Genomic DNA, 15,631 nt, shown 5'->3' with positions numbered 1-15,631 from the left:
TTGGACAACATATTGTAACTGGAAGTAGTTTGGAAAAGCTGATGTCCATGAGTGGCATTAGCTTGTTGAGCTTTGCTGTAAATTAAATATTAAAGCCATCTTGCATAGTTGAGATGGCAGTGGTCAGAGTTTGGCAACAGCGCCCCCAACGGTGAAAACTTACATTCTTGGCAGCTTGCTCCTCATCCCTGCCATCACCGACGCCAACATATGTAACTTTTCTGCCAAAGCGGGAAACAATCCTCTCGAAACAGCTTTCTTTGCCAATCTTTGTAGCACTGTATATGTTTTCGATCGGGAAAACTCCACCCAGACCGTAGAGTAAGACTTTGGCAACTGCTGGTACCAGCTGGGTAGTAGTAACTAGTACATTGGTACAATTCGACCTGTAACAAAACACAACAGAGTACATGGTTGTTTTGTTTTACATTGCACTTTCAGTATTGATTTGCCAATTAATCTAAAAAAAAAACTCATGACATTCTTTTACACATGTATTGTCTGGTTTTTGAATCTTCACAGAGAAAAAGCTTTCATATGCTAAGATGGGTGAGCTGTTTGAAGGCAAAACCTTTTTTATAGATCTCTGTCTTTGCACAGAAAACTCTTGCTTTTCTCTGTGAGTATACGTCAACAGTATTGATTAAATTCTGCATTGAAACATGTATGGATGGTGATGTGCAATATCACAGGGTTGGCAAAAATGTGTTAAGGTTGTAAAAGATGTGCAGTAGTTCATGAAAACAGCTTTCGCGACCACTGCATGAAGAAAATATATTTCTGAACTTTCACTCGACGAAAAGGAGCAATTGCTAAACATTTTAAACTTACCTGGAATTAACAAGAGTTAATGATTTTAGAGCTAGGGTTAGCCACGAATCTGTAAGTGCCTCTATTTCTGCCCGTAACTGAAGCCAAGTTTCCCTTTTTTCAGGACCTAACACAGCTGAAATTAAAATTACAAATTTGAAACATTAGACTCTTTGTTCCACTCTCCTCTGCATATCATTTCTGATAAGTTGCATTTGAGCGATTATATCCATGTTAACTCTAGATGGCACTGTCTCGACCTTGCAGAAAGTTTGACCTTGTGACTCAAAAGAATACAAGCCCTTGCACACTTTGCGTTTGCTTGTATGAAACAAGTGTCTGTATCAGTCTGTTTTGACCAGCACAGATACCAAATAGCAGGATTCTGTAAAGTGATAATGCTATTGATCAATTTATCAAAACCTTTCAAACATACACATATACAAAATATTTTTATATGAAAACATTCAACTTACCTCCAACGTTATTTTTGTAGCTATTGTAGATTTCTTTTATTCTTCTGTAGCGGAATGCTAACTTTCGCATCCAATCAACGCCGCCCCTAACACCAGTTGCTAAGCAAAGGTTGGCGCTGGTGGCCGCTGCGTGGAAACCGTCTGTGGCAAAGTTGTATGTACTGCAATACAAAGCAGAAGGACTGTCTCTCTATTAAATGGTTTAACTTAGCTTTATCATCCCTGATGCATGGTGCAACTCTTTTTTCCAATCAAGTGTTTGGATCTAAACACCGGACGATTGGGATACAGGGCATCAATTTGAAAGAAAACTTCCAACCAATTTTGTCTGTGTAGTTTGCAAGGAAAATTTAATTCCTCTAATTATTATTAACTTCTGCATTTACCAAGACTATAACTGACAATTTATTTTTAGTAAAGTGATATGAAAGTTGTTTTGTAATGGAAACATGTGAAGTAACATACTTTACAAATCAAAAATATACTACATCTAAAAATGTTCATGCTGACGAAGCACTGGATGTGTTTGAGTTCATGATTTGAAACATGACAATGGTAGACTCTTGAATGACGTTTTCTGAAAGCAGTTTCTGAATATTATACATTAAATTTATGCAAACAATAGGCAGATGGAAATGACCAGGATATTTCCAGGAATAATTTTACCTCATAAATCAATTTTTAGCTTTAGTTTCACATTTGCATGGTGTAAAATTACAGCTTTGATTGTGAATGGTAGGTTTGTCGAACTGTTACATGCCATTTTGAAAGTTTGACTTTGCAGAAGGTCATGAGGCCATTTGAAGAGAAGTGCATCATTTCCCTTAATGTTGGTCAAGCCGTATTGTCAGAAATAGTGAATCATGCCAAGACTTCGGGTTAGGAAGGTGACAGGAAGTGAAAAGTAGAGGTCAGTGTTAGCAACTTTTAGTATCAGCCTGTCCTGGAACTCTGCAATTACACATCAACAAATAATGGTTTGACAGCTCGACAAATTTACTGATTCGATTTCAAGTGATTTTCAAGTGTCGGTCCTACGGTCACGGAAACGTGCAAATGTCAACAGCGCTGCATTGACCTTTCAAACTGTGATTTGGTACGATGAGTATACAATGAACAATGTAAGATTTCAAGACATTCTAACAGAGATGTAGAAAGACCGACTGATTTCTTGTTACCAAGGCTATTCACCTTCATACAGCGTGGCCATCTGAGTTTTAATTTACGACACTCCAAAACAGAAATATAAGAATTTACTTATTTTTCACTCAACTTTTTGCGCTCAAAGCATTGACCTTCCTAAAGCGCATGTGTACTCACAGAAAGAAAAATAGATTGCTCATTAGGATGTATTTTGGGAATCCATGTTTGGAGAGCACTATGTTCTCTGTCACTCTTAGCTGAAATGGGTAGTATGGTAAGAATGCGTGAACAAACACCACTGTTTGCTCCCATCAAACTTGCATGCTTTTCCGCTGATCCTCAGCACACACTTTGGGCTTGGTATGTCTAGACAAACTGCCACCAGTTTTTAAATTTTGCTCCCTGGCTTACACTCTCAGCAGAACAGAGTCTCTGTTAATCTCCTGGTACAATGTTGAATCAACGTCTACAGTGACCGAGCTTATTAAATGAACAAAGTGTATACGTGGCTTTTTTCATTATATTGGTAATTTCCTTCACCAAATATGTCAATATTTTCTTTCCGATGGATACCGCGATCAAGTCAAATTGAAATACTACATAAACTGTCCTGGTAAAATCTGACTTAAAAGCATTTGAATTTATTCAAAATGAAATGTACCGTTTAAATGTAGTTGCCTATCAAAGGCAAACATACACTAGCCGGTATTTTAGAAATTTAATATAGGTAGCCCCTAACACCTGACATTTTCAAGGGTCACCATCAGTTGTTGTGTGTTATAGTTGATAAAAATACAGACCCAGTGCAGATGTTGAGCGTCTGTTTTTGAAATAATCTACATAAGATATTTTGAGATAATCAATGTCTATTTTTGAGATATCTACGTATATTTTACAAAGGTTGGCAACCTTCATACGAGAAATTCCTTGTACAACCTACAGATGTAGAGCAATTTCATTATTGACGGAAAAGTACAGGAACATTTCTGAGAGAATGATGTGGCCCATATTTGTAAACAATGTACGTTTATATTTCACAACTGTGGTGTAAGTTTATCTTTTGAGTACATGACGAACTTTTACGGCGATGTAATGTATTCTATATCGTTTCAAAGTAGAATGTGCCAAAAGGACAGACAGGAATTTTATAATACTTTGCCGGTCTTCTGCCCATGTTGACAAATTTTGCATCATGTAGCACGAACAAAGTTTTCAATGTCTTGTTTTAGTGAAAGTCAAAACTTTGATTTTACTAAATATACGAACATGGAGTTAGTTGCCACTTTGAATTTCAAACACTGGAAAATCTTCTTTAGAAAAACTTGCATAAATTTCAGTCAGTAAAATTTGCATGAATGTTATGGTGATCCCAGATTTTCCTCTTGAATTTGAAAGAGAGTGGTCCAAAGTTTTCTAGAGGAAGTTTGAGAAAAAAAGCTTAAATCTTTCTATATATGAGGTAAGGTAACTACTCCTTGTGGCAGTACCGGTGTTATTTGTAAATGGACATATACTAGAATTAAAATTGAAAACATTTTACAGGAATCCTGTGGACAGAACTAGTCTGAAGATAGACTTGAGACAACGCAAGTCAACAATCTGTATTTTTGTTTAGTAAATAATGAATGTGGTATACAAAATACGAGCTATTTAAACTTAAGTAATTGAGTGAGAATATTGGAAGATGTTTATCACCAAATAACAGACAAACATTGGAATATTGTTGCTAAATAATGGACACTCACCTTAAATCTTGACCATTGTCGTCTGAGGCTACGTCATCTATGTGTACCTGATCACATTCCTGGTGACAAAGGGAGATGTGATTAATTTGAAGAAAGTGGTAGAAAAAAGAATTGAAATCGTTCAAAATGTTGTAAAGACTTCATCACAGTTAAGTTACTGATGAAACTTGAATTTTGAAACCACTGACAAGCCTTAATTAATAATGCTGGGAATATACCAGTCTCAGGAAAAGATAAAGTTCTTTCAATTTGTACCTTGACATACATCATTAATTTTTAAATCATTTACTGAGCTTTAACATTGATACAAGAACGTATTTACAAAATAGAACATACGGTAATACGAGATAATGTATGATCAAACACTAAAGAGAATTACTATTTCTCTTCCTCTGGCTGTCTGTCCGTCTGTATATGTATGTATGTATGTATGTATGTATGTATGTATGTATGTATGTATGTATGTATGTATGTGTGTGTGTGTATGTATGTATGTATGTACATGTATATGTATGTACATGTATGTATGTATGTACATGTATGATGTGTGTGTGTGTGTGTGTGTGTGTGTGTGTGTGTGTGTGTGTGTGTGTATCTATCTATCTATCTGCGTACAGTGTGTGTAATACAATATTTTGTGTAACCAGAAAGTAAATTATCACATCAAAGGAATTTCAAAACTGTAAATTGTATAAAAAATATTATTGTATTTTGTCAGAGCATCTGAGTTGATCACTAATATTATTACGGGCAAAATAATAGTTTTTCTATCTGTTCTTTTTCCCAAATCCAGTTGCTTACATTGGTATAAATATTATTGCTGAGGACTGTAACTGATCAAGCCCGTCATGGGTGGCTCCATGAGGGTGCTGTTCCGTGACAGCGGGGCCAATGTCAAAGCTAAATTGGAAAACCTTGTTGACCTTGATCACAAAATGGTCAGACTGCAGGGTCAACTTCAATATCCCAAGTGTGTGAAGTGTTATTCTTACAATAACACGTCGGCGGTTCAAGAAAGCGAGAACAAAGACAGACGTCTCAATAAAAAGTAACAATCTCGGCAAACACTCTAGTACGCTAGCTACCGTTATGTGTTCACACCTCATAATAATATTTTTCTATTTCACGGTTGGAAACCACAATATGGGGGATAGAGTGACCACAGATACGTAGAATAATAAAAAGCTTCTGAGAACCTTTTACCTGGTCAAGGATAGTTTCGACACATTCAAAAGATGCTTCACTCCTCTAAAATTTGACACTAGTACCTTAAGACCAGAATCTAATGTAACCAGACAAAGGAATTCCAGTCCTGAAAATTTTGGAAGCAATGTACCAAGGCTCACTGATTATGTTAGCTTTGTCAAGAGGCAGACACTTGAACTAACAGCAACGGCATTTTCCAATCATTCTCCGGTATTTTTTGTGCAATTTTCGTTTTCAGGATTTTAAGCTACGGACACAGAACGACCCTGTTCAACTTTTGTTTGTTTTTACAACAGTATCCATGCATAACACAGATCTTCTGAAAATTCCTTTTTCTAGTACTTACAAAGCACTGAAGGCAGTGTTAATAGAGCCCATGCCGAAATTCCTTTAAAATATGAACATCTTGTAAAGTAAGACAGAGATGTTAAGCATAAACATTTTGTAGTTTTTAGACAGGATATTTGTGCAGTAATATATAGATAATAAACAGACCAAAGCATATTTCATATTTTAAATACCTTACAGCAGACAAAAGACTTGAAATATTTTGACAGGCTTTTTTCAAATAATCCAATTTTTGATAAAAGAGGCAAAATCTCATTGATTCAAGTCTAGTTGAGTGACTTGCAAGAATTACCCAGAATGCACTGCAACTTTCATGGTTACACAGAATGATAGGGGTTAAAAGTCACCAGTGATTTCAGAGTCTTCCAAAATACTAGAAATATAACCTTTACATTCAACCACTAACCCTTTGAAAATATAATATCATGTTGGAATGTACTTTCGAATTTAGTTTTCTATTTCCATACTTTGTGTGGAAGTTTTACCACGAGCAAGAGAACAAACATTTGCTTTGGCTTTTTACGTTATTTGCATGACAAATATTTACAAAGCTAGAAAGACAGGTATGGTACATAGTTCTTGATACAGCCATTCAGTAATTGGTTTCTATCCTTCGATCAATAGAAACGGTGACCTTACTGGGTCAAGCCGAATTTTAATCTGCCGTGCAAGAATTTTAAAAGTTCTGGAAGAGAAAAAAGGTCTGTTTAATCTTCCATTTGGATGTGTGTATTGGCTGTGTCACCCTTTTTTTTTCAGACAACTGTAAATATATTCTCTGGATTTTACAACCGGCAAATATGAAGTAGGCTGCTTTTGTTCATAATGCTCTCTTTTCAAAACACGAGGGCTGTCTGCCACGGCAGTTGATTTTCTGTAAAATTTTCTCCTTGTATGCACTGAGTGACAAAATCTTTTCTGGTTTGAAATCTAGAATGATACCAGAGCACAAAATTCTTTCTTGTGAATTTTGAAAATAAAATTTTATACTCAATAAACCCATTATTAACATTAAAATTATGTGTTTGTAGTTGCTTACTTTCAAACACTAATATCTATTTTTTGGTGAATAAATTTGGTTGGTGATTTTCAATTACTACAAGACATTTCATATTCAGAGAATGAAAATATATAAAATTTGCAGTCTTAGAGAAATTTGTTGTGAACTATTTGTTGTGAACTCTCAGTAAAATACGGAAAAGATTGTTTAAAACTTTAATATTGAATCGTGATTTAATATATTTATGGTACAATCAAATTCTTTTATATCAGGATTTACAAGTAATCAGACAGTACGGAATGGAAAATACTGAAAATTGTGGAATTCTCAAATGGGACTAACTTTGACAGAAGAATATCGAGATTTGTCTTTGGAAGATTGAACTGAAAAATATGAATGTATGAAGAAGAGTTGAAGATTGCGTTTAATATTGCAGATTTTGTAAACTCTCTTTGTCTTATTATCAAATATTCATCTTTTGTTTCCTGTAAATAATACTATCATTAACAACTTAAAAGAAGTGTAACTAAAATATCACATATTTTATATCTTTCTGAAAACCAGACACAGCCCAAGATTCATTCACATTTCAAATTTCTGTGAACTCATATATGTTTAAAATAAAAGAATGGGAGTCCAATTCAATCCTTGAACAAATTTTTATCAACAAATATTTCAATTTCTATCTTATTCATTAATATTCATTCATAACACAGAAAACTATCTTATTCCTACTTTTTGTCTTTATCCTTTCAAATATGCATCCTTGTTGCCCTGACAAAAACTACAGAGACAGTTTTTTGTAACAACAAAAGTTCATGGAACTATCCCATGGGAAATGTTGGGGCAAAAAAGGTTAATACGCAGATTATATGTAACACAATTTATATCGGTTTAAAACATTTTATGTTCCAACCATTGGCCTTCTGACACATTCTTTACTTACATCCATTTTTACTATGATAGTAACTTGTCTCTGGGGGTACATCATTTCAGTTTTATGATTTCGTTGATAGATTATGACGCTACGTCACACACTTTCCATACATGCTAGCCTAGTACACACGGCTGAAAACTCTACACTTCACAGTAACTCATTTCAAACAATTTTAGATGAATTACATGTACAATATTCAAATTAAAAATATTTTTTTCTAATTTTATTTAATAATTTTATTTAAATAATTCTGACAAATACTGCAGTGTACAAGTTTAGGGTAATCTCACTTGTAGTCAAATCGAAATTATTGTTGAAATTTTTTTTTCAGACATATGATAAAAAGCTTGATCAAAGATTATAAATTAAGCTTTTCCTGATGTGGATTCTTTACTAACGTGACAACATGAGTGGTTTGTACATGGAAACTATAATAGTCTGATTCAGAGATACGCATGTGAATTTTTTCCACAATGGCCTTCAATAGTCGAACTGAAGAATGCCTGGGCCTACCATTAATAGCACACAAGGAGACTCCGCCAACCAGTGCTGATTGAGTTTTATACAAATTAAGGACAAGCTCCATGAAGCAAGGAGACACCCTGGCGCTCTTAAACAAATATGGCCGCTAATAACTATTAATGACACAGTTCGGGTCAAAGGCAGTGGAATGTGCCGAAGCGGGCACAAATAAAGCTGTGTAAAGTACTTCTGTATGATGCTCACAAAGATGTTATTATGGGGAATTATTCCATTGCCAGTGTCAAAACCTTTCATGGAAATAGGAAAAGTGTGCCAATATCTCTCCGAGTACACATGCTTGACTTGTTCAGGTCGGGCCAAGCCAATTCACTCAGAAATTAACTTTACCGCAGAAGAACTTTGTTTCAAAACCAAAGTTACTTGCTGTACATAATCAGTAAATATTTTTACCGATATATTTAGGGTGATAGAAAGCACACACATAATACAGTAGTCATGACTGAGTATGCTTCAGAAAATGACTGGAGCTTAGAATCAACCACGACAAAAAATCCAAATACGGTACACTGAATTTTCACCTGAAGCACTTGTATTATATACTGTAAGCTGGTACACATGAATTTGAGAATCCATTTTGTGACCTTCTAGTCTGTTTGTTTTTTAACCTGTTCACCCCCAATTCCCTGTAAACAGGTTCACAATCACCATCGATAACAATAGGTTTGGGCTAAACCATGCTGGTGAAAGGGTTAAAAGATACCAGCAAACCATTTCAATTCGATTCACAAAATGTATTTTGGCAGTTGAACAGAAAACAGAAATTTTTCCTATTTTTCAGATTAAATATTTTCTAACATATGCAAATTTAGGTTGCATTAACCAGATTAATAACACTAAATATTCGATTTTCAAATATGAGTGGTTGTCATGGAAACTGGAAGATGACATAATAACTTACCTCCAAGTCATTGAAGAAGAGGTGAGTATCTGCTAAATTAAAAATCATTTCTTCCATTCTTAACCCTAATGATACTGAAGATGGCGGATCCTAGAAACAAAAAAACAGTGACAAAGAAGAAAAAAGAAATTAAATGTTTTAAATCACTTTAAATCAATTTGAGGTAGAGTATTCCATTAAATTTTGTTTTGGTATGACAGAAATAACTTTTTTTTCGCATTTCACACACACACCATTCTTTTTTCTCATTTGTGCAACGCCAGAAATATTTCAGTAATTTCTGATTAATCCCACAGTGCACCTGGTATCTCCCACGATGCTCTTGTGTTGGCACTTAACAAGGAAACCTTTAATCACCGATGCCACTTATTTATGGAGGGGCTGGAATTTATACTGTCTCTCTGGGAACACAAATTTATGTTCCGATTGAATTGGTTATGACATATTCACATTTTTCTTTGTGACAGCAAGTACAATATTCACCGATCATAAAGCACAGGCATTGAAAGATTACGACATGTACAATTGATGCCCAAACTTCTGTGACTGTCACGTACGTGAAGCGGGGGGAGCGTGTGCATGGATGGTGCAGCAGCTAACATGTGCAATGTGGTTTCTGTCTAAAAATAAAACAGTGAAGTAATATTCATATTCTTGACGGATGGTGAGTCACTATTGCAGATCAATAAAACTTTGTGAGATCACAGAGCGTGTATTTATGAGTGTTGTGGCTATCACCAGACGTTCTCCGCAAACTCATCTCTGTAGCTTGCAGTATGACTATTCAGTGTGACAATGCATTTTTGACACTCAAACCCTCGATTAGTGCAAACATTTTCCACCGCTGGTGTGTGACATCACATAAACCTGTCTTGAAACTGATAAAGGTAAACGTTGGTGATAATTTTTAAAACTTAATCAACATTGTCCCGAGGAATATACAAATAGTTCAAAACTACCAAACTGGCTTTCTTTTGACAGCACACCTTATTTTTGACAATGTTGCAGTTACCGTAAAACTACACGGTATCTTCCTCAACATCTATCTGATACGTCATCTGTTCAATGCCCATTAACAGTTTTGATATATATTTTTGAAAAATCAAAATAATTTATTTTGAACTTGACTTTGTGAGTACCGTATTTTTGGAAATGTCAGGGCTGGAAAGCAGACAGGCAACAAAATCAAATTTGGTTAAAAATGATTAAATTTCCCTTTTGGACCAAAACGCCTAAAACTTTTCTCACAATTTTCACCGTGGTGTACACTTTCAGATCAACATTATTTAAGAAGTCAGAAATGATATCCCTATATTAATGATGTACAAACACACAGACTCTTTTCTAATTGTACATTTAAGCCTCTTTTTCCCTGAATTAAACAATATTGGTCCGGGCGAGATACAGGAATCACCCAGGTTATACCACAATTCTGGGTGGAAAGTTTTAATCTTGTACATTAAACAAAGCGTAATGCTTCTTCAACATTTTGATAATCCTATAATAAAGTTTAAGTCTCCTCTGTGCTCTTAATCTCAGAAAATCTTTAAAAAATGAAACTTTGAATTTAAAAAAACTGTCTTCAGATTTTCACACCAACAGTAGAATGAGGGTTACAGTCACAGAAGATTCAAGGACATCTGCTGACATCTCAAAGACATCACAGGATGTGACTTTCAGATAAGATTTAGTGTCGTGACCTTAGGTGACTCATTTTTTCCCCACTAAGCTAAGATTAGCTCAATTCTGCCCTAGTCCGTGCAGTTGGTACTGTCACTGAATCTTGCACGGGAACAACTTCAAAGACAGACTGCCGACTCATTATTGCCTTCCGCTCTCAGACGTGTTTTATGTTCTGCGATGAGCAATGGGTAGTGATCAAACTACAGCCATTCCAACTTTCTCTTTTTCTGTCCTGCCAGTCAAAATTTGAAAAGTTATTTTGTGCAAATCTGACAAAATAAGTTTACAGAAGTAGTCGGACTAGCAGAGGCAGGTTGTGACTGAATTAAACACTTTCTCAGTACAACTGCTCTGTGGAGCTGTTTGCATAAATAATATCTGCAGAGCGCATTTCAATGCTGACAGGCTTGGTACTGTTAATGACGTCTGGTTCTTTAAAGTACATGTATGCCCAGTGTCACCGCAATTTGACATTAAATAAAACACATCTTACGACTGCCAAGTCACTTAGTCTTCTCATAGCATGCTGTACATGACTGTAACCCTTCACATGGACTGATTGGTCAGGTATAATGACCTGTAAAACATTTCATCTAATGATTCAAAACTGCCATAACCTGACAAATTTGTAATGACTGAATCGCATATATAATGACTGAGTTGCATATATAATGACTGAGTTGCATATATAATGACCGATGATGGACTGTGAATCACGCCATCACTGAATATTGAACAGATTAACCCTCCATATTATTTCTTGAATACCGTATCGTGAGTAAGTAATGCAAGCAAAATGACAAAGTTAAAGCCCCATTGGCGTTAACTTGTGATGTATTCTCCAATATTCTTACTCGGTTCATAAAATGTTTCCTGATTTTATTCCTGAAATCACGTCACAATACACAGTGTTCAACTTGCAACACAGTGTGTATACGTATAATGTCAGATGTTAAATTTCATCCATGTTGGAATTCATTTGTGAACAATAACATTGCACACAGTGCACAACTAACACTACACATTTAACCATACCTAAGTGAGAAAAAGAAAATGTATTACAACAAAAATGTAAAAACCTCATAAAAGTTACAGCTATTTCCCTTCAATAACAACTCTTTGCTTTTCGATCTTTTCTTTATGCCATTGATCAAACGCCTTGCACTAAAACGTTGCTGAAAGTTAGCACAACCATGAATGGAACACGATAATTCACTGTATGATACACTTAATCAGGCTACACATGGTGGTAATTTGTCAATTTTTGTTATTCATCAACAGGTGGAGAAACTAATTAATATGCAAATGACATGAGTATACAGTTAGGACATACAGTTATGATTGATTCAGGAACAATGCGATTCTGAATGGCAACAATGCTGTTTGCTTTTCATGAATGGAAGTTTATTTCCACGACAGTTGCTGGTTTTCAAATCGGGTGAAAATTTTGCTGTCATTTCCAATTTGTAAATATTCTTTCTAATAACACAGTGCAATAGATTCTGAACACTTCAATCATGGAAGTTTGAATTTGACTCCTTTCTCAACATCCCCCTCAAAATATTTGTATCATCCACTTCACATATCGTTATCTACAGTCTCATAGACTGTACCATTTGGCGTGCAGGGACATCACAAAAAAGTAAAAACATCCACATACACACAAAGTGCGAAGTAACACATTATGGGAGTCCTGCTGTATGCAGATAGCAGTGTCAACTGTCATCTTTGCTTTTCTCCAATGTTAGACTGGTCACCGAGACCAGGGACTACCAGGGGTCTGCCCTTTGGTGCTATATCTGTCTCCAGACATGATACAATGTACATGTCAGAATACCATCCATGCTTATCACAGTATGAGTTCAAAACGCCTATTAAAACCACGCTGCCAGCCCCGCGGCTACACAACCCGGCTAACTACAACCTACACATGTACGCCGTCAACCTGATCCTTGCTAGCCTGCGTGTCAAACACGGCACCTCGGCGTTCCATCACCGTCAGCTGCCGCCGTGAACTCTGCTACAGTAATTGATTTGAATTACGGTGACATCGTCAGGGAATCGAAACCCTCATCAACAATCATTAAAATTAATAAGAGAGAAAATAGTTGATTAAAAGTGCCGCATTGGACTATTTTTGTTGGCTCTAAGAATGAAAAGTATGCGACTGCCTCCAGGCGAACGGTAAAAAATAAACTTTGAATCTCGTGTGTGTAGATTTATTCCGCGTCCCACTGTTTCTGAACCATTAATTGTTATCTTACAAGATAATTTTCATTTCGAAGTTTCACATGGCACTTTTTCTCACTCTCTCTGTTGGCAGTTTACCACTAGGTTACTGACCTCATGAGCGTGTGCATGTGTGTGTGGGTGTGTGTGTGTGTGTGCATGTGTGTGTGGGTGTTTGCATGCACCTACACCGGCTAGGAAAACCAAGGGCATTCTATTGACACTTCTGGAACTCTTGAAAATATCAACGAAAGAATTTCCTGACTAACAGCAGCATTTCAACATCAATTCTATTCTAATCTTTTCATATCTAGAACAATCCTTTATTTTTTTAATTCAAAATTGTGAAAGTAAAACAAATGATAAACTTTCAAATTGTTGAAAAAAATTTAACCAACTAAGATGAGGGCACCTGTTTGTCAAAGCAGGCATCCTTCTCTTGACAACCCCCTCTCATCAAGGATGAGATCTTCCTGTGATCAGTACGGCATTCAACACAGCATGCAGTCACCATGGATACATGTCAAGAATGATGTCAGCTTTTTACTTGTTAGGATGTGATGGAGGTCAAACGACGCCAGACAGACAGAATGTAACTGCTACAAATAGTCATGGGAGAAAAATATACGGAAACCTTCAAGGCACAGTCCCTGTAATTTGGACGATTTTTTTTCCAGTATTTGTGTTAAGTGCATTGCCTACATTTTCCTGTTTCACTCCCTACGAGATATCCAAAACCACATCTGAGTTTGTCGAAACAGCCAGTTTGACGGGGATTATGAGTGGTCCTTAGAATTCATTTTCAAAAATATAAATTCATTCAACAATGAATGCTTAAGGAAGAATTTCACAGACTGTGCACAGGCTATATCTGAAAGCGGTCCACTTAACCTTCAATTTTCTGGTAGTCACCTACAGTGCTTTGCACAATATATTAATGGGACGTAGCCCCCCTAGGATAATGTAGAATTGTAATATGGCCAGTTTGGACCTAGTATTCTTGACTATTGTAGACTAGAGTCACTTTACCCCTGTAGCGTAAAAATACTCACATTTTCTTGATAATTTGATTTTTTAAGTAATTTTTTTTCTCTTTCAGTCCAGGTAATTGTACTTTTTATTATGTCACACACACTTTATATATAAAGAAACAATTTCCTTTTACTTTGGAACAACAGACATCGATTGTGGGATGCAGTTTCTGTTCAAATCAAACACAAAGCCTCTCCAGGATACAGGTCACAAGAACCAAGCGAAACATGATTTACTGACGAGATGGAAGGAAGTATTCAGGCAAATTAATGGTAAGTGTTCTACCAGATGTTTTGGTTTCTGGAATAGGTTCTCACTGGAATATACCATGTGGAGCAAATTGATTTCCCGAAGTAGGAATTACTAGACCTAAACTTTCATGTTACAGTTGATTGTGATGTTTAATGCACACTATAAAAGATGCTAATACTCGGGGTGGTTTGAGTGATCAAAATACTCAAGTGTGTTGTCACCTTTGTAAAAAGCATTTTGAAAAACCTGTTTGAGCAATGAATATTACTGGGTCTGTTCATATTTACGCTCCATTCCTTCAAACTCTCATTGTAGTTGCCAATGGTTGAACTTTTACAAAGAACACATGAGAAGCTATTGAGCCAAAATTATGGTTTTGGACAGCAAATATGTAAGCCATAGACAATCTCTGTACCTGAAGATATTTACCCTTTTACCACCATGGTTTGTCCCAATTCTATTGTTTTCTATGGCAAAGTTGGACCTCTAAACATGGAAAGAGGGGTGAGAGGGTTTGCCTAATGCAGGTTCCTTTATGCAGCCTACATAAGGTCTAGCGTTACTTGTTTCAAACCTTATCCATTAAACTTTCCTGTGCGGGTCAAGCTATCAAGTTGATGGCATGGAATTTTCTGAAAGCTGTCATGGGGAATGGCATTACATGTAACTCCCCTGGTCTTTCTGTCACAGCCTTCGAAGTTTTGGTCTAACTTTGCCATTGGGGTTTCACCAAACTTTGGTCATAAACGGAACCTATTCACTCCTGATTCCCTATAAACAGGTCCACAATCATTATTGATAACAATGGGTTTGGGCCAAACCATTGTGGCGAAAGGTGAAACTTTGAAATTTATTAGACACTGCATTGTGCAGGAAATGTCTTGACCAACCTCTATTCTCAATGTCTATTCATTTCAGATCTCTGCCTGTGGTATCAACTGTTTTTCTGGTATAAATACCATTTGCTGTCCTTTCTCTCTACCTTCCAAGTAATTAAAATCTCGCAAGTCAATCTGTCGTTTTTTTTTTCAACTATCCACACTTCGCTATCTATAACACAGTAAAGGGCCTGTCTGTCAAAGGGATATATGTTTTCTATCATTCGTGCTTATCTACTTGACTTTAAATCACTCTATCAGTGTAAGTCTGTCTTTGCCAACACATGCGTATCTCTCCTGCATTATTGTTTTAACATCACTACCAATCCTCACGCACGCTGTCACCGAGTCTCCCGTATTTATAGACGAGGATTGTCTCTGTCCTCCCTTTTACATGTGTTGTCAATAAAATCCACTTTCTACCTCCATAAACACTTCGTCTTCGAACAAA

The 15,631-nt window shown here is 36.1% G+C and overlaps 1 protein-coding gene across 39 annotated transcripts in view; it reads right to left on the bottom strand.

Moving 5' to 3' along the window:
- Positions 1-15,631, bottom strand: part of LOC139133546 (eyes absent homolog 1-like) — a 173,229-nt gene that overhangs the window by 3,322 nt on the left and 154,276 nt on the right. For all 39 annotated transcript variants that reach the window (XM_070700224.1, XM_070700220.1, XM_070700233.1 and 36 more), the window contains 5 exons: positions 9,107-9,196; positions 4,175-4,233; positions 1,287-1,447; positions 832-946; positions 164-386 (listed from right to left, as the gene is read on the bottom strand). In XM_070700224.1, the coding sequence (XP_070556325.1) occupies positions 164-386; positions 832-946; positions 1,287-1,447; positions 4,175-4,233; positions 9,107-9,196 (648 nt within the window). The remainder of the gene's footprint in view (positions 1-163; positions 387-831; positions 947-1,286; positions 1,448-4,174; positions 4,234-9,106; positions 9,197-15,631) is intronic.

This window comes from Ptychodera flava, chromosome 5 (genome assembly GCF_041260155.1).
Source record: "Ptychodera flava strain L36383 chromosome 5, AS_Pfla_20210202, whole genome shotgun sequence".
Taxonomy (NCBI): domain Eukaryota; kingdom Metazoa; phylum Hemichordata; class Enteropneusta; family Ptychoderidae; genus Ptychodera; species Ptychodera flava.
The sequence above is the reverse complement of the archived record's forward strand: the minus strand, read 5'-3'. Positions and strand labels throughout refer to the sequence as shown.